The sequence below is a fragment of the Dreissena polymorpha genome, chromosome 7 (assembly GCF_020536995.1).
Source record: "Dreissena polymorpha isolate Duluth1 chromosome 7, UMN_Dpol_1.0, whole genome shotgun sequence".
NCBI lineage: Eukaryota > Metazoa > Mollusca > Bivalvia > Myida > Dreissenidae > Dreissena > Dreissena polymorpha.
The window spans coordinates 37,992,996-38,013,879 of record NC_068361.1 but is presented as its reverse complement, the minus strand read 5'-3'; the positions used below and the strand labels follow the sequence as shown (position 1 = coordinate 38,013,879).

The 20,884-nt window shown below is 37.6% G+C and overlaps 1 protein-coding gene across 1 annotated transcript; it reads left to right on the top strand.

Annotated features, from left to right (window-relative positions):
• Positions 1-232: 232 nt before the first annotated feature.
• On the top strand, positions 233-20,428 carry LOC127839635 (stomatin-like). The gene is made up of 5 exons (XM_052368020.1): positions 233-301; positions 8,101-8,304; positions 17,938-17,993; positions 19,703-19,781; positions 20,150-20,428. The coding sequence occupies exons 1-5, from the start codon at positions 233-235 to the stop codon at positions 20,426-20,428; spliced, it is 687 nt and encodes a 228-aa protein (XP_052223980.1).
• The last annotated feature ends 456 nt before the right edge of the window (positions 20,429-20,884 follow it).

The window sequence follows — 20,884 nt, the reverse complement described above, 5'->3', positions numbered from 1 at the left end:
AAAAGTGACGAATCTAGAAGGCTCGCGTCAGTAACCGCCCTTTCGCTTGCTGTAGAGGAATAGGCTCTTTTGTTCATTTTAAGTTACAATACACAACACGTTGTTTTACACATCAGACTATTATTCAATCACTGTTACCACATAGATGTAGCTGAATGGAAATGATTGGATGCGCTTCGCCGCTTCGCAGCATTGGATGATTGTCGCCGATTAGAGTTCAATAGAGTTGGTCATGCGTGACGAAGTGACCGACATCTCGGACGTTTTGGTCATGCGTGACGAAGTGGCCGACAACTCGGACGTTGGAATGACCCGGTTTTGATGACACGTCAAACAAGTCCAATCCAAGCCTCCACCCAGTGATAAATGCAAAGGAACAACTTTTGATAAATAACTAATTTTCTATGGTATATTTCAACAAAGTTCCATACATGCTCGTTTGCCTGAAGTCCACACACCTTACATATCCCTGAAGTTTATAGTTTGCACACCGATAACTTAACTTTATTCCATTTTTAAATCCATCTACATTTTTGTGTCTTTTCACTACCGGAAACGGAAACTTTTCAATTTTATTATTAATGACACGCTTAAATCAATTTTAACTTAATCCATTGCTTAAAACAATAAAGTTACAACGATATGAACTTCTATTTTTTATGTTCGTCCTTCTCTTTCTCAGAATTTATTAAAAACCACACTATTTTTTTAATAATATGTGTATCAAATGCTAACCATCCTTACCTAAAACATGATTTAGGTAAACGAAATCCTGACGCAGCCAGTTTATTTATTCCTATGGAAGTTTTAATTATACATGACAAAAAATCAATCAGAAAATTTTTTGGATTTAATTCTTGTGATGCTTTAAAAAATATTTGACTGTTGAATAAAATAACACGCCCTACTTGTCGTGATTAAAATCCAGAGTTTTACACGAGATAGGCATTTCATACCATATATTAATAAGAGCAAAATAGACATAAACAACTTAATTTAGTATACGCGACACGCTTTCTTAAATTTAAACTGTCATCCAATGCTTAAATCAATAAAGTAACAATTAGATACATGAACGCACTTCCATTTTCTGTGTTTTGCGTTACCTTTCTCAACATTTATTTAAAACCACACTTTTTTTAATAACATTTGTATAAAATGCTTGCCATAACAAAACTGTAATCCTGTCGCAGTGAGTTATTTTGTTTCTATGGAAATTTAAATTATGCATGCCAAACATACAATCCAAAACACTTTTGGATTCATTCCATGCTTTACAAAATATTAAACTGCACGTTCGACTTGTCGTCATTAAAATCCAGAGTTTGTATTTGAAAATACGCCACCGAGATAGGTATTTCTTATTTGTGCTAAACAAAGGGGCAAATGACCAGTCGCCAAATACGAGATCGCTCTGCCCACTAAGTTGTTTTCATAAAACGCTTTATCCATTACTCAGACAGTCTTTGTTTGTCGGACCATGTGGCCGCAATAAACGAAATCTGATTGATTATTTCGTGAGTTTGATTGACAGCTGGCGACTGGTCAATTAAACACTAGGCTTACAATTCTCAAACCAAAAGGTTCCAAATTGTTGCAAACAAATAAAATAAAACATTCACATCAATCAACTATAATTACAAGCTATTTTGGCATGCCGCTATTTGTTTTTAAACTGACATATACTGTTGAAATTCAACATGAACCATAGGCTTGCAATATTTTAAATAATATTGTAAACCACTTACCTTTTATTAAGTTGGCACTTTGTTGTCCGGTGGAGATACTTTTAATACTTATTTCTGTTGAGTTGCACTGGCTGAACCACAAGAATTATGTAGTCGTTTCTAAATAATCACGAAACAACCTACTAATTCATTTGTTCGCCAGTTACTAAGTTTGTGCATTTCCATTCATATATTGTTAACTGCCTGCAATTTCGTACGCTGAAGATTTCCATATCCACGGGTGTTTTTATGTCAAATGTTTGTGTTTTTCCATAGATCGTATACTTATTTACAAAACAGCTAAGTAGCGTTCACTGTACATCATTTTTGATGATGTTATTTTGTAAATATTATTCTTTCGAACGTTTCTATTTCAGCCATTTTGATTGTTGGTTGTTTACTTTCGGTTTCGTGTAAGTAACGAACTTATGTATTTTAATGACATAATCTCTCATAACTGTTTTTAGTGCAAAAATTGTAATTTTAAGTAGCAATTTTTCGCTTCAATTTTTTTAAATTATTTGCGTTTAAATTTGATTGTCTGTTGCTTATTTGCGAACTATTTTTTATGTGTAAAAATGCATAGACGCTAGTGGATATGTAATCAGGTTACCGTATCTACATCAATTAAATTAAACGGTTGTTTGTTTTTGTTTGTTTTGTTAATATTTTCTAAACGGGTTCAGCTTCGTATGTGAAACGCAATATGAACTTATTTATTAATTTGGGAATAAAATCGCAATATGTATTATTTAAAATCAAATATGAAGTGTCTAGCGCGTGAATTGTCTCCTGGGGGTGAATTGTCTTTGGTTGCTATTAACGCTATTAACGCTTCCGTCGAGAACTCATTTTATAGCGATTGCGCAATAAAAAACACCACTTTTTCGTCATTTTATAAAAAAAACTGGATTTTTCCCAGATATGACGAATACGCCAACAGGTAGATCACATTCTGGTCCATATACATGCCAAATTTCAGCAAACGTGTTGGGCCAGTTTTCAATAGATGACGTCCAATAAATCACTAATTCCATAAAGAAATTCCTTTAAGCAAACAGCGCCCTACCCTGATGCATCATGCGGCGTCTCATCTGGGTCTACGCTGTTTGCCAAGGCCTTTTTCTAGACACTAGGCATAAATGGGTTAAGTTGAAATCAATAAGGTAGATCACCCGGGCCATAGATATAGCTTAAAATTATACTCAAATAATTTATAAATAAAGATAAAGTATTAGGCTTCTATCGGCTTTTCAATTTAAAAAGTTTCCCTCGGCTTGAAATCTTACAAACTTTCACTAATGAATATATCCATAACTATTTCAGTTATAATAACAAAATTCATTTCCGGTTGTATAGTTTTATATTACATCTCAGAGATATTAGTCCTTCTGTATCTATATGACCGGTTTCAGTCTGTAAAATTCGATAGAGAAACCTAAGAGAATATGGACCGGTCACTATTTTTGTATATGAACCGTTCGGGGTTACACAGCACTTAATATGCACCGAGCGGAAGCGTTTTATTGAACAGCATTGACACCATTTCAGCTTTAACAAGAGTAAAAAACAACTTAGTTTAGAATAAACGACAAGCTTACCTTAATGCCAACGTTAATTCAATGTTTATAACAATAAAGTCGAAACGATTTCACTTCCATTTTCTATTCGTCCATCCCTTTATCGAAACTTATTTTAAATCAAACTATTTTATTTTATTCCTATCGAAGTTTGCATTATGTATGATAAACACACAATCCGAAATACGTTTTGCATTCGTTCGATGACTTGACAAATAAATAACTGTTAAAAAAACACCACGCCCGACATGTCCTCAACATCCAGAGAATTTAGCTCCAACTGTAATGTTTTGTCAGAGAAACTACGTCACACGATATATGTCATCGTTTGCGCATTCAGTTGTGCATGAAAAATAAAAGTACAGAAAGCGGTACAACGTTGTACAACGATACAGGGGACACTCTTCGGTGTAATATAAATAGTAAACTCCACTTCGGTCCAAATGGCATTATATTGACCAGCCAGGCAGCCAAAAACTGTATATGGACCGAAGCCGTAACTATAATGCCAAAGGGACCTCAGTGGGGTTTACTATTTCTTTATTGTGTGTTTGACTTGCATAATTAAAAACTTAAATATTACTTCATTACTAAACAGCAATTAGTCGTTGTGATCATTTCCTCGAATGCTCAAAGCATGTTTTTTTTGTCAGAATGGTTAGAAGGCTAAACAAACTTTTCATTAAAAATGATGTGGTTTAAATTAAATTCAGATACATGAATGGAAGAAAATAACACGGAAAGACAAATCGTTTTTAAAAAAAAATTGACAATTATAAAGCGATACAACCGCGATTAAAGAGTAATATGAATCGGAATATTATAATGTTTTCGTTAATATTGATCACTTATATATCATATCATTTATGAAATGACTTCCACTTTATATAATCCGGATGGTCGGATGATGTGCGCTAATATCTTTCAATCCAAAGGACACTGAATCCAGCCCCTCTAAGGACATACTTTGTTTATCTTACTCAAATTCTTTTCTAAATGTAGCTTTTAAGTTCCATGACTAAAATCTGACAATAAAATATATTTACGGGTAAATATAAACAAGCTAAATATGTGATCAATTCCCTGGTATACGTTCAAGTATGATGATCAGATCACTTATGCTATTAGCGGTATACGATATAATTATCACACCCATAAGAGGGTAATGTAACGTATTGTAAACATGAGAATGTTTATGTCCACTGACTATCCTACCGTTTAATTCATTTGTAAAGTGTGTTATCTGTTGACAACGAAAATGTTTCCACTTCAAGTGATTCTACCAACAGGCATTCAGTAGTTATTATCTAATAGGTTTTTTTAGGTTTTCACGTTAAGCATTACTTATAAAAACCTTTTATTATAGCATTCGGTTATATGCCCCTAATCTCATTCGTTTTGCTTTTTCTTGCTTGTCTGCATCCTTTCAGTTCTCGTTTAGTAAATATGTTAGTAAATTTAAAAAAAAAAGTGGATATAATCGCATGTTTTTAGTTACAGTATGTCCGGCATCTTCTCTTCCTACTGGTTCTCCGTTTGTTCGTAACGCTGAACCAGCCTCCCAAGCAGTAGTAGGCGATCAGCCTGTTGGCACTGTTGTGACGTATGTGTGCAATGCGCAATTCGTTCCCTTAAGTTCTTCACCGATGGCATTTGCCTGTAGACAGCACGGGGTCTTGGATTGGGACCGCCAGATGTGATTAAGATTAATTAATTAATATTTTGTAGCAGTTTTAAATCTCTTGCGATAAAACACATCTACGTTATGTTTTTATCACATTCAGTTTAATAGACAATAGCATCTATGTTATAAAGGATATTGCTTATTGTCAAAACGTATACGACTCACAGATACCCAAGTTCTCTTATGATTGCTTATGTTGATGAATGATGTAAATTTTAGTAAAATAAACTACAATATAGCACGCCACCTTCTTTATTTGTTCATTTTATCACGGAAGATAATTTACTTCATAACTCTATACCATAAATCTTAATACAACTACAATACAAGTTGTAATATGTGAATAAAAGCAACAGTTTTTACAACGTTATTTTTATTTATACAATTAATGCACCTAACAATATAGCACCTATATAGGAAATACCCGCTTTGAAAGACCACTCCACTTGGCGACCTTGATATCGGGATTGTGAAAAGGGTCAATTGAATCGAAACAAAATGAACATGTTCTCGAAAGAAAATTGGTCCAAAGATAAGTGGGCATCAAAACATGAATGGACAAACGCAACTCTTCGCAACAGTTACTTCACATAGACACTGTTCAGAATACACTCCACTTTGACAAACTGGGCGTTAAGATTAACCTGGCTCGACCCTGCTGACAGGAACACCCATAGATTTATATTAGAACCAGATAGCACATTGTTTCACGGACGAGCAGAATATATAGGAAAGGGCACTTTGATGGAACTATTATTCTAAATTAAATCAGATGGCATTCTACACTAGTAATAGTACACACTGCCTGCTGGTTTCTTTTAAAATAATAATTTCATCAAAGTGCTCTAACAAATTTCACGCCATATATATTATTTTATTTTATTTTATTATACTAGTGTACAATGCATGATGGTTTATTTTAAAATAATAATTCCACCAAAAGTTCTAACAAATTTCCCGCCATTCCTCACAGTTGACTCAACTTAATCATTACCTGATCAGGCAGTTGTTTCGAAGTGTCTTATTTAACTGAAGACAACCAACAAGTAACCACTCTTAAAGGGATCTTTTCACGTTCTGGTAAATTTACAAAATTGAAAAAAGTTGTTTCAGATTCGCAAATTTCCGTTTAAGTTATGATATTTGTAAGGAAACAGTAAAACTGAACATTTACCATGGTCTAATATAGCCATTATATGCATCTTTTGACGATTTAAAAACCTGAAAATTATAAAGCGTTGCAACGCGAAACGATTGAATAATTTGGAGAGTTCTGTTGTTGTCGTTCAATTTTGTGAAACTACAAAGATTGCTTATATAAAGTATAACAAACGTCGCTCATATATAATTGGCAGGATGGCCGAGCGGTTTAATTGATTTTTACTCCAGGATTCCGAGGGTCACTGGTTCGAACCCTGCTGCGGGCTACTTTTTTTCCTTTTTTTAAATTTCATTCTTGATTTTTTACTGGAGCTTTTTAGATCCAATGTTTACATTTATCAATATAAAGCATTTAATGATAAACTTCAAAACATGCCAAAATATGTGAAAAGGCCCCTTTAAGAGTAAGCCACGGCAAGTTATCCTGTGATTTGAATATGCGTCATATATGTTGACTTTGGTCACGTGAATCGGATAGAGATTAAGAGCAAGTGCGATCTTAACAATTTGCAAGAACTTTTAAATTTCGTAAGCATATAAACTTTTCAAAATGACAAATCCTAACAGAAGTTATTGGAAACTCTATACAAAAACTGTTTGACCGCTAATATCTGAAGTACAATTGAAAATCACCTTAGTCTATTTAATTATCCTTGTTTATAAATCCACTCTAACGTACACAAATGCTGTTTATTTACTTATATTTAAGTGAATGTCAACGTTAACAATTAGCAGAAATTGCAATAGTTTTTATATTATTACACAGAAAACAACAATACATAAATAAAACAAACAGAAACATATCAAAAAGTCATCCAAACTCGGACAGATGTAAAACCCGTCATCAGGTCGATTAAAATATGTTTATTAATTCATTACAAATGGCCCGTATTCTGTGAAAAGGGGTTTTAATGAATATATTAACACGTTAACATAGTTATCTTTAAACTGCTGGAAATGTAAGCAAAGGACACGCTGACAATGAAAGAAAGAAACAGTAATTTTTTAAACAAAAAGTTTTAACACAGGCAAGGACGGCCGGGAGTTCGACGCCAAAGCACGCAACTTGGTCAGTCCGGCTAAAGTTAATAAGGTAGAAGTGCGGGGACACCTCCTAGGTCCTTAGACTATGCAGCCTGAGGCGCGAAAGCGCCTCATAAGCTTTAAGATACCCTGGTAGCGCGTTAGATTTTGAAAGGGAGCGGAACGTTTTATATGGCAAAAAAGGTTCTCATAACTTAAAGATACACTGGAAGCGTGTTAGATTTTAGTTTGAAAGGGACCGGAACGTTAAATATGTGTATTAAACTTTTCTCCTTGCGTTAATACTTATTTTAGATTATTCCATATTATGTATTCATAACAAATGTAAATATTTTTAGTAAAACTATTTAATGACGCATAAAATTACGCATATCAGTGAACAATTTCCTTTAAAACACAAAAAAAAACTTTAAATTAATTTTTGGTTACCCATTTTTTTCTGCGCAGTAGATTGTTTTCTTGTAGAACATCAATAAATGCATCGTCAGCCGCGTTCAAAATTTCGACTTTCTTAAGAGAGGAATATGTCGACCAACATGCATAAATTAAATGAAACTGAAAACCGCCAATTAAAAATTAACAATGCTTTCATTATATTTTTCACAATCCATGTGTTTGTATCACAGGGAAAAAAATCGCGTGTTACCATTCGGAAAAACATCAAATTTCTTTCTTAACACGTCGAGGCATTATTTTTCAAATGCAGGCAATGGTAAAATTTTCAATATACTTTATTTATTTATTTATTTATTATTTAGATGAAAAACATATAAGTAAGCGCAAAAAATCATCTTTTGAAGGAGTGTTAAATGTTTTCACACACAAAATGACGAATAAAATAGTAGATTTGCAGATTTGTGAACAGCGTTATTGATTCAAACAATTCAATAATGTTTCGTGTCAGATACTCACGAAACATTCCGTCACCGTTGTCGTGGAGGCCGTTATTTACGCGCGGATCTACGACGCGACCGTTGCTACGGTGAACATCAAGGATGCGCGCGCATCCACATGCCTGCTAGGGGCGACCACTCTGAGAACCATGCTGGGGACGGTGGGACTGTCGGATGTTCTGTCGGACAGGGAGAGGATCGACCGAGACATGCAGGTCTGTAGGCATATATGAACCGCGCTCTGGGATAACTGGGCTTAATGCATGTGCGAAAAGTGTCGTCCCAGATTACAACTTTAACAGTTGTATGGGTTAGTGTTAGATATTTTTTATATTAGTCGAGCTCTGGGAAAACGGTGCTTAATGCATTAGCGTTAATTGACGTCCATGATTCCACACAGGCTAATAGGAGACACTTTCATTCTAAAGACGTCCATGATTCCACACAGGCTTATAGGAGACACTTTCATTCTTAAAGTAAAGTGACGTCAATGATTCCACACAGGCTTAATAGGAGACACTTTCATTCTAAAGAAGGCGTCAATGATTCCACACAGGCTTATAGGAGACACTTTCATTCTTAGTAAAGTGACGTCAATGATTCCACACAGGCTTATAGGAGACACTTTCATTCTTAAAGTAAAGTGACGTCCATGATTCCACACAGGCTTATAGGAGACACTTTCATTCTTAAAGTAAAGTGACGTCAATGATTCCGCACAGGCTAATAGGAAACACTTTCATTCTTAAAGTAAAGTGACGTCAATGATTCCACACAGGCTTATAGGAGACACTTTCATTCTTAAAGTAAAGTGACGTCAATGATTCCACACAGGCTTATAGGAAACACTTTCATTCTAAAGACGTCCATGATTCCACACAGGCTTATAGGAGACACTTTCATTCTAAAGACGTCCATGATTCCACACAGGCTTATAGGAGACACTTTCATTCTAAAGACGTCCATGATTCCACACAGGCTTATAGGAGACACTTTCATTCTAAAGTAAAGTGCCGTCAATGATTCCGCACAGGCTTATAGGAGACACTTTCATTCTAAAGACGCCCATGATTCCACACAGGCTTATAGGAGACACTTTCATTCTAAAGTAAAGTGCCGTCAATGATTCCGCACAGGCTTATAGGAGACACTTTCATTCTAAAGACGTCCATGATTCCACACAGGCTTATAGGAGACACTTTCATTCTAAAGACGTCCATGATTCCACACAGGCTTATAGGAGACACTTTCATTCTAAAGACGTCCATGATTCCGCACAGGCTTATAGGAGACACTTTCATTCTAAAGACGTCCATGATTCCACACAGGCTTATAGGAGACACTTTCATTCTAAAGAAAAGTGCCGTCAATGATTCCACACAGGCTTATAGGAGACACTTTCATTCTAAAGACGCCCATGATTCCGCACAGGCTTATAGGAGACACTTTCATTCTAAAGACGTCCATGATTCCACACAGGCTTATAGGAGACACTTTCATTCTAAAGACGTCCATGATTCCACACAGGCTTATAGGAGACACTTTCATTCTAAAGTGACGTCCATGATTCCACACAGGCTTATAGGAGACACTTTCATTCTAAAGACGTCCATGATTCCACACAGGCTTATAGGAGACACTTTCATTCTAAAGACGTCCATGATTCCACACAGGCTTATAGGAGACACTTTCATTCTAAAGACGTCCATGATTCCACACAGGCTTATAGGAGACACTTTCATTCTAAAGACGTCCATGATTCCACACAGGCTTATAGGAGACACTTTCATTCTAAAGACGTCCATGATTCCACACAGGCTTATAGGAGACACTTTCATTCTAAAGACGTCCATGATTCCACACAGGCTTATAGGAGACACTTTCATTCTAAAGACGTCCATGATTCCACACAGGCTTATAGGAGACACTTTCATTCTAAAGACGTCCATGATTCCACACAGGCTTATAGGAGACACTTTCATTCTAAAGACGTCCATGATTCCACACAGGCTAATAGGAGACACTTTCATTCTAAAGACGTCCATGATTCCACACAGGCTAATAGGAGACACTTTCATTCTAAAGACGTCCATGATTCCACACAGGCTTATAGGAGACACTTTCATTCTAAAGACGTCCATGATTCCACACAGGCTTATAGGAGACACTTTCATTCTAAAGACGTCCATGATTCCACACAGGCTTATAGGAGACACTTTCATTCTAAAGACGTCCATGATTCCACACAGGCTTATAGGAGACACTTTCATTCTAAAGACGTCCATGATTCCACACAGGCTTATAGGAGACACTTTCATTCTAAAGACGTCCATGATTCCACACAGGCTTATAGGAGACACTTTCATTCTAAAGACGTCATGATTCCACACAGGCTTATAGGAGACACTTTCATTCTAAAGACGTCCATGATTCCACACGGCTTATAGGAGACACTTTCATTCTAAAGACGTCCATGATTCCACACAGGCTTATAGGAGACACTTTCATTCTAAAGACGTCCATGATTCCACACAGGCTTATAGGAGACACTTTCATTCTAAAGACGTCCATGATTCCACACAGGCTTATAGGAGACACTTTCATTCTAAAGACGTCCATGATTCCACACAGGCTTATAGGAGACACTTTCATTCTAAAGACGTCCATGATTCCACACAGGCTTATAGGAGACACTTTCATTCTAAAGACGTCCATGATTCCACACAGGCTAATAGGAGACACTTTCATTCTAAAGACGTCCATGATTCCACACAGGCTTATAGGAGACACTTTCATTCTAAAGACGTCCATGATTCCACACAGGCTTATAGGAGACACTTTCATTCTAAAGACGTCCATGATTCCACACAGGCTTATAGGAGACACTTTCATTCTAAAGACGTCCATGATTCCACACAGGCTTATAGGAGACACTTTCATTCTAAAGACGTCCATGATTCCACACAGGCTAATAGGAGACACTTTCATTCTAAAGACGTCCATGATTCCACACAGGCTAATAGGAGACACTTTATTCTAAAGACGTCCATGATTCCACACAGGCTAATAGGAGACACTTTCATTCTAAAGACGTCCATGATTCCACACAGGCTTATAGGAGACACTTTCATTCTAAAGACGTCCATGATTCCACACAGGCTAATAGGAGGACACTTTTATTCTAAAGACGTCCATGATTCCACACAGGCTTATAGGAGACACTTTCATTCTAAAGACGTCCATGATTCCACACAGGCTTATAGGAGACACTTTATTCTAAAGACGTCCATGATTCCACACAGGCTTATAGGAGACACTTTCATTCTAAAGACGTCCATGATTCCACACAGGCTATAGGAGACACTTTCATTCTAAAGACGTCCATGATTCCACACAGGCTTATAGGAGACACTTTCATTCTAAAGACGTCCATGATTCCACACAGGCTTATAGGAGACACTTTCATTCTTAAAGTAAAGTGACGTCATGATTCCACACAGGCTTATAGGAGACACTTTCATTCTAAAGACGTCCCATGATTCCACACAGGCTTATAGGAGACACTTTCATTCTAAAGACGTCCATGATTCCACACAGGCTTATAGGAGACACTTTCATTCTTAAAGTAAAGTGACCGTCAATGATTCCGCACAGGCTTATAGGAACACTTTCATTCTAAAGACGTCCATGATTCCACACAGGCTTATAGGAGACACTTTCATTCTAAAGACGTCCATGATTCCACACAGGCTTATAGGAGACACTTTATTCTAAAGACGTCCATGATTCCACACAGGCTTATAGGAGACACTTTCATTCTAAAGACGTCCATGATTCCACACAGGCTTATAGGAGACACTTTCATTCTAAAGACGTCCATGATTCCACACAGGCTTATAGGAGACACTTTCATTCTAAAGACGTCCATGATTCCGCACAGGCTTATAGGAGACACTTTTATTCTAAAGACGTCCATGATTCCACACAGGCTTATAGGAGACACTTTTATTCTAAAGACGTCCATGATTCCACACAGGCTTATAGGAGACACTTTCATTCTAAAGACGTCCATGATTCCACACAGGCTTATAGGAGACACTTTCATTCTTAAAGTAAAGTGACGTCAATGATTCCGCACAGGCTTATAGGAGACACTTTCATTCTTAAAGTAAAGTGACGTCCATGATTCCACACAGGCTTATAGGAGACACTTTCATTCTAAAGACGTCCATGATTCCACACAGGCTTATAGGAGACACTTTCATTCTAAAGACGTCCATGATTCCACACAGGCTTATAGGAGACACTTTCATTCTAAAGACGTCCATGATTCCACACAGGCTAATAGGAGACACTTTCATTCTAAAGACGTCCATGATTCCACACAGGCTTATAGGAGACACTTTCATTCTAAAGACGTCCATGATTCCACACAGGCTTATAGGAGACACTTTTATTCTAAAGACGTCCATGATTCCACACAGGCTTATAGGAGACACTTTCATTCTAAAGACGTCAATGATTCCACACAGGCTTATAGGAGACACTTTCATTCTAAAGACGTCCATGATTCCACACAGGCTAATAGGAGACACTTTCATTCTAAAGACGTCCATGATTCCACACAGGCTTATAGGAGACACTTTCATTCTAAAGACGTCCATGATTCCGCACAGGCTTATAGGAGACACTTTCATTCTAAAGACGTCCATGATTCCACACAGGCTAATAGGAGACACTTTCATTCTAAAGACGTCCATGATTCCACACAGGCTTATAGGAGACACTTTCATTCTAAAGACGTCCATGATTCCACACAGGCTTATAGGAGACACTTTCATTCTAAAGACGTCCATGATTCCACACAGGCTAATAGGAGACACTTTCATTCTAAAGACGTCCATGATTCCACACAGGCTAATAGGAGACACTTTTATTCTAAAGACGTCCATGATTCCACACAGGCTTATAGGAGACACTTTCATTCTAAAGACGTCCATGATTCCACACAGGCTTATAGGAGACACTTTCATTCTAAAGACGTCCATGATTCCACACAGGCTAATAGGAGACACTTTCATTCTAAAGACGTCCATGATTCCACACAGGTTTATAGGAGACACTTTCATTCTAAAGACGTCCATGATTCCACACAGGCTAATAGGAGACACTTTCATTCTAAAGACGTCCATGATTCCACACAGGTTTATAGGAGACACTTTCATTCTAAAGACGTCCATGATTCCACACAGGCTAATAGGAGACACTTTCATTCTAAAGACGTCCATGATTCCACACAGGCTTATAGGAGACACTTTCATTCTTAAAGTAAAGTGACGTCCATGATTCCACACAGGCTTATAGGAGACACTTTCATTCTAAAGACGTCCATGATTCCACACAGGCTTATAGGAGACACTTTCATTCTAAAGACGTCCATGATTCCACACAGGCTAATAGGAGACACTTTCATTCTAAAGACGTCCATGATTCCACACAGGCTAATAGGAGACACTTTTATTCTAAAGACGTCCATGATTCCACACAGGCTTATAGGAGACACTTTCATTCTAAAGACGTCCATGATTCCACACAGGCTTATAGGAGACACTTTCATTCTAAAGACGTCCATGATTCCACACAGGCTTATAGGAGACACTTTTATTCTAAAGACGTCCATGATTCCACACAGGCTTATAGGAGACACTTTCATTCTTAAAGTAAAGTGACGTCAATGATTCCGCACAGGCTTATAGGAAACACTTTCATTCTAAAGACGTCCATGATTCCACACAGGCTTATAGGAGACACTTTCATTCTAAAGACGTCCATGATTCCACACAGGCTTATAGGAGACACTTTTATTCTAAAGACGTCCATGATTCCACACAGGCTTATAGGAGACACTTTCATTCTAAAGACGTCCATGATTCCACACAGGCTTATAGGAGACACTTTCATTCTAAAGACGTCCATGATTCCACACAGGCTTATAGGAGACACTTTCATTCTAAAGACGTCCATGATTCCGCACAGGCTTATAGGAGACACTTTTATTCTAAAGACGTCCATGATTCCACACAGGCTTATAGGAGACACTTTTATTCTAAAGACGTCCATGATTCCACACAGGCTTATAGGAGACACTTTCATTCTAAAGACGTCCATGATTCCACACAGGCTTATAGGAGACACTTTCATTCTTAAAGTAAAGTGACGTCCATGATTCCGCACAGGCTTATAGGAGACACTTTCATTCTAAAGACGTCCATGATTCCGCACAGGCTTATAGGAGACACTTTCATTCTTAAAGTAAAGTGACGTCAATGATTCCGCACAGGCTTATAGGAGACACTTTCATTCTTAAAGTAAAGTGACGTCCATGATTCCACACAGGCTTATAGGAGACACTTTCATTCTAAAGACGTCCATGATTCCACACAGGCTTATAGGAGACACTTTCATTCTAAAGACGTCCATGATTCCACACAGGCTTATAGGAGACACTTTCATTCTAAAGACGTCCATGATTCCACACAGGCTTATAGGAGACACTTTCATTCTAAAGACGTCCATGATTCCGCACAGGCTTATAGGAGACACTTTTATTCTAAAGACGTCCATGATTCCACACAGGCTTATAGGAGACACTTTTATTCTAAAGACGTCCATGATTCCACACAGGCTTATAGGAGACACTTTCATTCTAAAGACGTCCATGATTCCACACAGGCTTATAGGAGACACTTTCATTCTTAAAGTAAAGTGACGTCCATGATTCCGCACAGGCTTATAGGAGACACTTTCATTCTAAAGACGTCCATGATTCCGCACAGGCTTATAGGAGACACTTTCATTCTAAAGACGTCCATGATTCCGCACAGGCTTATAGGAGACACTTTCATTCTAAAGACGTCCATGATTCCACACAGGCTTATAGGAGACACTTTCATTCTAAAGACGTCCATGATTCCACACAGGCTTATAGGAGACACTTTCATTCTAAAGACGTCCATGATTCCACACAGGCTTATAGGAGACACTTTCATTCTTAAAGTAAAGTGACGTCAATGATTCCGCACAGGCTAATAGGAGACACTTTCATTCTTAAAGTAAAGTGACGTCAATGATTCCGCACAGGCTTATAGGAGACACTTTCATTCTTAAAGTAAAGTGACGTCCATGATTCCACACAGGCTTATAGGAGACACTTTTATTCTAAAGACGTCCATGATTCCACACAGGCTTATAGGAGACACTTTCATTCTAAAGACGTCAATGATTCCGCACAGGCTTATAGGAAACACTTTCATTCTAAAGACGTCCATGATTCCACACAGGCTTATAGGAGACACTTTCATTCTAAAGACGTCCATGATTCCACACAGGTTTATAGGAGACACTTTCATTCTAAAGACGTCCATGATTCCACACAGGCTTATAGGAGACACTTTCATTCTAAAGACGTCCATGATTCCACACAGGTTTATAGGAGACACTTTCATTCTAAAGACGTCCATGATTCCACACAGGCTTATAGGAGACACTTTCATTCTAAAGACGTCCATGATTCCACACAGGCTAATAGGAGACACTTTCATTCTAAAGACGTCCATGATTCCACACAGGCTTATAGGAGACACTTTCATTCTAAAGACGTCCATGATTCCACACAGGCTTATAGGAGACACTTTCATTCTAAAGACGTCAATGATTCCACACAGGCTTATAGGAGACACTTTCATTCTAAAGACGTCCATGATTCCACACAGGCTTATAGGAGACACTTTCATTCTAAAGACGTCCATGATTCCACACAGGCTTATAGGAGACACTTTCATTCTAAAGACGTCAATGATTCCACACAGGCTTATAGGAGACACTTTCATTCTAAAGACGTCCATGATTCCACACAGGCTTATAGGAGACACTTTCATTCTTAAAGTAAAGTGACGTCAATGATTCCACACAGGCTTATAGGAAACACTTTCATTCTAAAGACGTCCATGATTCCACACAGGCTTATAGGAGACACTTTCATTCTTAAAGTAAAGTGACGTCCATGATTCCACACAGGCTAATAGGAAACACTTTCATTCTAAAGACGTCCATGATTCCACACAGGCTTATAGGAGACACTTTCATTCTAAAGACGTCCATGATTCCACACAGGCTTATAGGAGACACTTTCATTCTTAAAGTAAAGTGCCGTCAATGATTCCGCACAGGCTAATAGGAGAAATTTTTCGGCTTTGATTGCCTTTTTCGTTTAAAGGTAGTCTGTCCATAACGGAAACCCATTTAAGGCGGAAAGTATCGTTCCTGAAATGGTGTGACACTTTACGCACATGCATAAGTCCCGTTTTCCCAGAGCGAGTCTCAGATATTTTAAAATAATCCATGAAATTGTAGAAAATAGTCTAGAATCTAGAAAATAGTCTAGAATCTAGAAAATAGTCTAGAATCGTACACAAATTACATCTTAAGCAAAATGTCTTACATGCTTTAGAAAAAAACAACAACTACTTAATCATTACATAAATAATGATACCTAAGTAAAGATACGTAGATACTTCAATCAGACCCTAAGTAAAGATACGTAGATACTTCAATCAGACCCTAAGTAAAGATACGTAGATACTTCAATCATACCCGTAGATTTACTAAAACGCTGTTAGGTTAAAGAGGCACATAAATTGAGAAATGTCTTCAAAAACAGACAATTGAAGTTAAAATTAATATTAAGATGACATGTCCAAATTAAAGAACAACATGACCAAGATGCTTTGTACCGATATTTCTCACATAATTATGAGCCGCGCTCTGTGATAAAGGGGTTTAATGCATGTGTTAAAGTGTCGTCCCAGATTAGCCTGTGCAGTCCGCACATGCTTTTAAGGGACGACACTTTACGCCTTAACTTGTTTTTTGTTGCTAAGAAGAGACTTTCTGTACACGAAATATACCATTAAATCGGAAAGCGGCGTCCCTGATTTGCATGTGCGGGCTGTACAGGCTAATCCGGGACGGCACTTTACGCACATGCATTAAAACCCTTTTTCACAGAGCACAGTACATATGAAAAACAGATAAGGATTGCAATTATAGAATACACTCGATGCTTCTCTTCGAAATATGTAACAAGCTGAGAAACGTTACACCTTGACGTGGCCAGTTCGACTACAAGCGCATATATTTGAGAACGCTTTTAAAACTGACTTTAAGAAGAATGCGTTTAAATGACTTGATTAGGTAGTTTGGAACTTAAATAATGTGTCAAAGTTCATATTTTAGACAGTTCTCTTAAATTGAATACTGTTTTCATCACTTTGAATCTTTGATACGATTTTTTTTAAACTGTGGCGTAACAGTATTAAATACACTTTGAACGCTGACACGTTATTTAATGCAATTATTGCATTTTCCTTTATTTAAGCGTTGATATTGTTAAGAAATCGTGTTTGGTAAATCTTTGTTAATCAATGAACAATTGTGTGTTCATGCGAACTCCATTACGTTCATATAGACCGACGAACCACGAAAAATGTAATAGTATTTGTTAAATATGCCACGTTCTGGAAAAACTGGGCTTAATGCAAATTATTAAATTGTCATCCCAGATTAGCCTGTGCAGTTCGCCCAGGCTAAACGGGGACGACACTTTCCGCTTTAAGAATGTTAAGTTTATATCAAGTATCTTCTAAACGAAAATTTGGTTCTGGCAGAAATTATCATCCTTGATTAGTCTACATAGGCCAATCAGGGATGACACCTAAACGCTTCCAGTAGGCCCAGTTTTCTAGAACGAGTCTTATATAAGCAACTATATCGACGGCTATATGTTTCAGAGGACTTTGGACGAAGCCACGCATGACTGGGGACTGAAGGTGGAGCGTGTTGAAATGTATGTGATCACATTACTAATGTTGCTAGGCAATGATAATGGGGATATTTACGATGATTAATGACAATCATACATATGATGATGATAAGAATTATGATTTAGTGTAAATGATAACAGTTGGGCAGATTCTGATGATGCTGAAGATGAATAATAGCAATAAGAAGATTATGAAGTCGATTATTATGAGGATACTGACGATGAAAATGATGATAGGTAATGATGATGGGTAATGATGATGGTGGTGATGATGTTGATGATGATGATGATGATGATGATGATGATGATGATGATGATGATGATGATGATGATGATGATGATGATGATGATGATGATGATGATGATGATGATGAAGAAGATGATGATGATGATGATGATGATGATGATGATGATGATGATGATGATGATGATGATGATGATGATGATGATGATAATGATGATGATGATGATGATGATGATGATGATGATGATGATGATGATGATGATGATGATGATGATGATGATGATGATGATGATGATGATGATGATGATGATGATGATTATGATGATGATGATTATTATTATGATGATGATGATTATGATGATGATGATGAGTAGGAGGAGGAGGAGAAGGTTGAGGGGAGCAGGAGGAGGAGAAGGGGAGGAGGAGGAGGAGGATATTGATGATGCAGAAAAATGATGTTGATTACGAGTCGATGATCATGATGATGAGAAGGAGGAGGAGGAGGAGGAGGAGGAGGAGGAGGAGGAGGAGGAGGAGGAGGAGGATGAGTAAGGGTGTCACGGTACTCCGTGGGACGGTATATCGTAATAGTCTCCCCTCGGTATGGTTCACGATACGCCTCCGAGTCCGTACGGTACCATACGTCATTTTCAATGACGCAATTCAAGGGAAGTAACTGTAAATCGCCCAAAAAATGGCGGAAGTTTAATTGAAATCACTCCAGCGAGCTTCTAATAAAAAATATGAAAGCATTTTGTGTTATCAGTAAGAAAGTGGTAGGCGTTTATTTCGTATAAACATTTGCTTCATATCAAGACTTTAGTCGCTACGAATTTCCCAAGCAGGAGCTGTAATTTTGTGATTCCGCTGAGAATTTCGCAAATTCTTTGAAACCATTAAAATGAAATTTCAACCACTCAAAAATGTGCTGTGTCGCCAACGTAACGAAACAAGGTGCAATATTTGACTTGTTCTATGAATTGCGCTTGGAGTTTTGTTACGGCACAAGCAAAGATAGCCAGTTTGACTAGTTGGTAAACACGTTTTATTGTTATCTTAAATAATCTATCGCAGTAAAAGAAACTTAACGCAGCCCTTATTTTTTAAACATATTCATAATTTCGTGTTCATATTTAATCAAAGTTTTAGATTTGTAAATAATAATAACTAATTGTCAATTCGTGTACTTTCATGACATTATATGGTATTTTGTAAATTGTATGACACATATGTAGAGGTCTTTAAATAAAATTAAAAAATGGTTTTAAATGGTGGGTATGTTGTTTCCATCTGACGATACGTATCGCGATACGTATTGTATCGTACACACTGTACCGCGATACGTATCGTATCGTAAGGTGAGCGTATCGTGACACCCTTAAGGATGAGAATGAAGTACAAGTCGTGAAGAGGAATGAGGAGATGATGATGACGGTGGTGATCGTATTAATGACGATGAGCTTTTTTAGTCTTGATATTATCTTCCTAGAAAAGACGTTCGTCGGCCGATCCAGATGCAAAGAGCGATGGCAGCTGAAGCCGAATCACACAGAATGGCCAGAGCAAAGGTACATGGCGTCATTGTAAGTGGAGTCACTGAGGTTTTGGGAAATAGGGCTGAATGCACATATTAGTCAGTGCAGCCCGCACAGGCTTGTCATGGACGATACTTTCCGCCTACACTGGATTTTTGTTTAGAAGAGATATGCATTAAAAGGAAAATACAATTAACGCGGAAAGTGGCGTCCCCGATGAATACGAACTTTTCTTTAAGAAGGTTTTCGATGTCAAGCAGTCATTATCATGTATTTAACTACCATTTATATCACCATCATTTATTTCACCATCGATTATTTCACCATCATTGTTTTCACCAATATTTACGTCATGCTATATCGCTTTTGTCGATCATTTTTTCAACCGTCATTTTTCTCAGGTCATATCCGCGGAGAGCGATATGAAAGCATCGCGCTGCATCAAAGAAGCCGCGGATGTGCTGCGGGAGGCGCAGGCCTCCATTCAGCTGCGCTACCTTCAGACGCTACATAGCATCGCCGATCAACAGAACCACACCATCATCTTCTCGCTTCCGCTCAGCCTCTTCTCCGGGTTTCAGGAAGGGGTGGCAAAGCTTCTCGGGGCTAGGCCAGTAATGCACAGCGGAGGAAAGCCGTTAATAACAATCGAGGAATCGCAGACAAGCACGATGTTCTAACTTTCAGAAGTTTTTATAGTCATTAATTGCTTATTTCAGTGTAAAAGACATTTTCCACTGTATTAAAATCTAAACGCTGATAGAGCAGAAATACTGTTGACAAGAACTAAGAATGAAAAATAAATCCACACGAATGCTTAGAATATGGTACCATTCCACTCGTTGTTCATAACTGTCGTATTGTTAAAGGGATCTTTTCACGCTTTGTTAATTTGACAGAATTGTAAAAAGTTTCAGATTCGCTAATTTTCGTTATAGTTTTGATATTGGCGAGGAAACGTTTAAACTGAACATTTACCATGCTCTAAAATATCGATTACATGCATCTTTTGACGATTTAAAACCCTGAAAATTATTAAGCGTTACGAACGATATAATAGTGTATAGTGTTTTGTTGTTATTGTTATATTTTGTGACATTTCGATAATTCTCGATTGGCGTCGCCCTGGAGGGCGG

Coding starts and splice junctions, on each gene's coding strand:
- LOC127839635 (XM_052368020.1), top strand. CDS start 233: ATGCGTGACGAAGTGACCGACATCTCGGACGTTTTGGTCATGCGTGAC. Junction 17,994..19,702: donor AAGGTGGAGCGTGTTGAAAT/GTATGTGATCAC, acceptor TTATCTTCCTAG/AAAAGACGTTCGTCGGCCGA. Junction 19,782..20,149: donor ACAGAATGGCCAGAGCAAAG/GTACATGGCGTC, acceptor CATTTTTCTCAG/GTCATATCCGCGGAGAGCGA.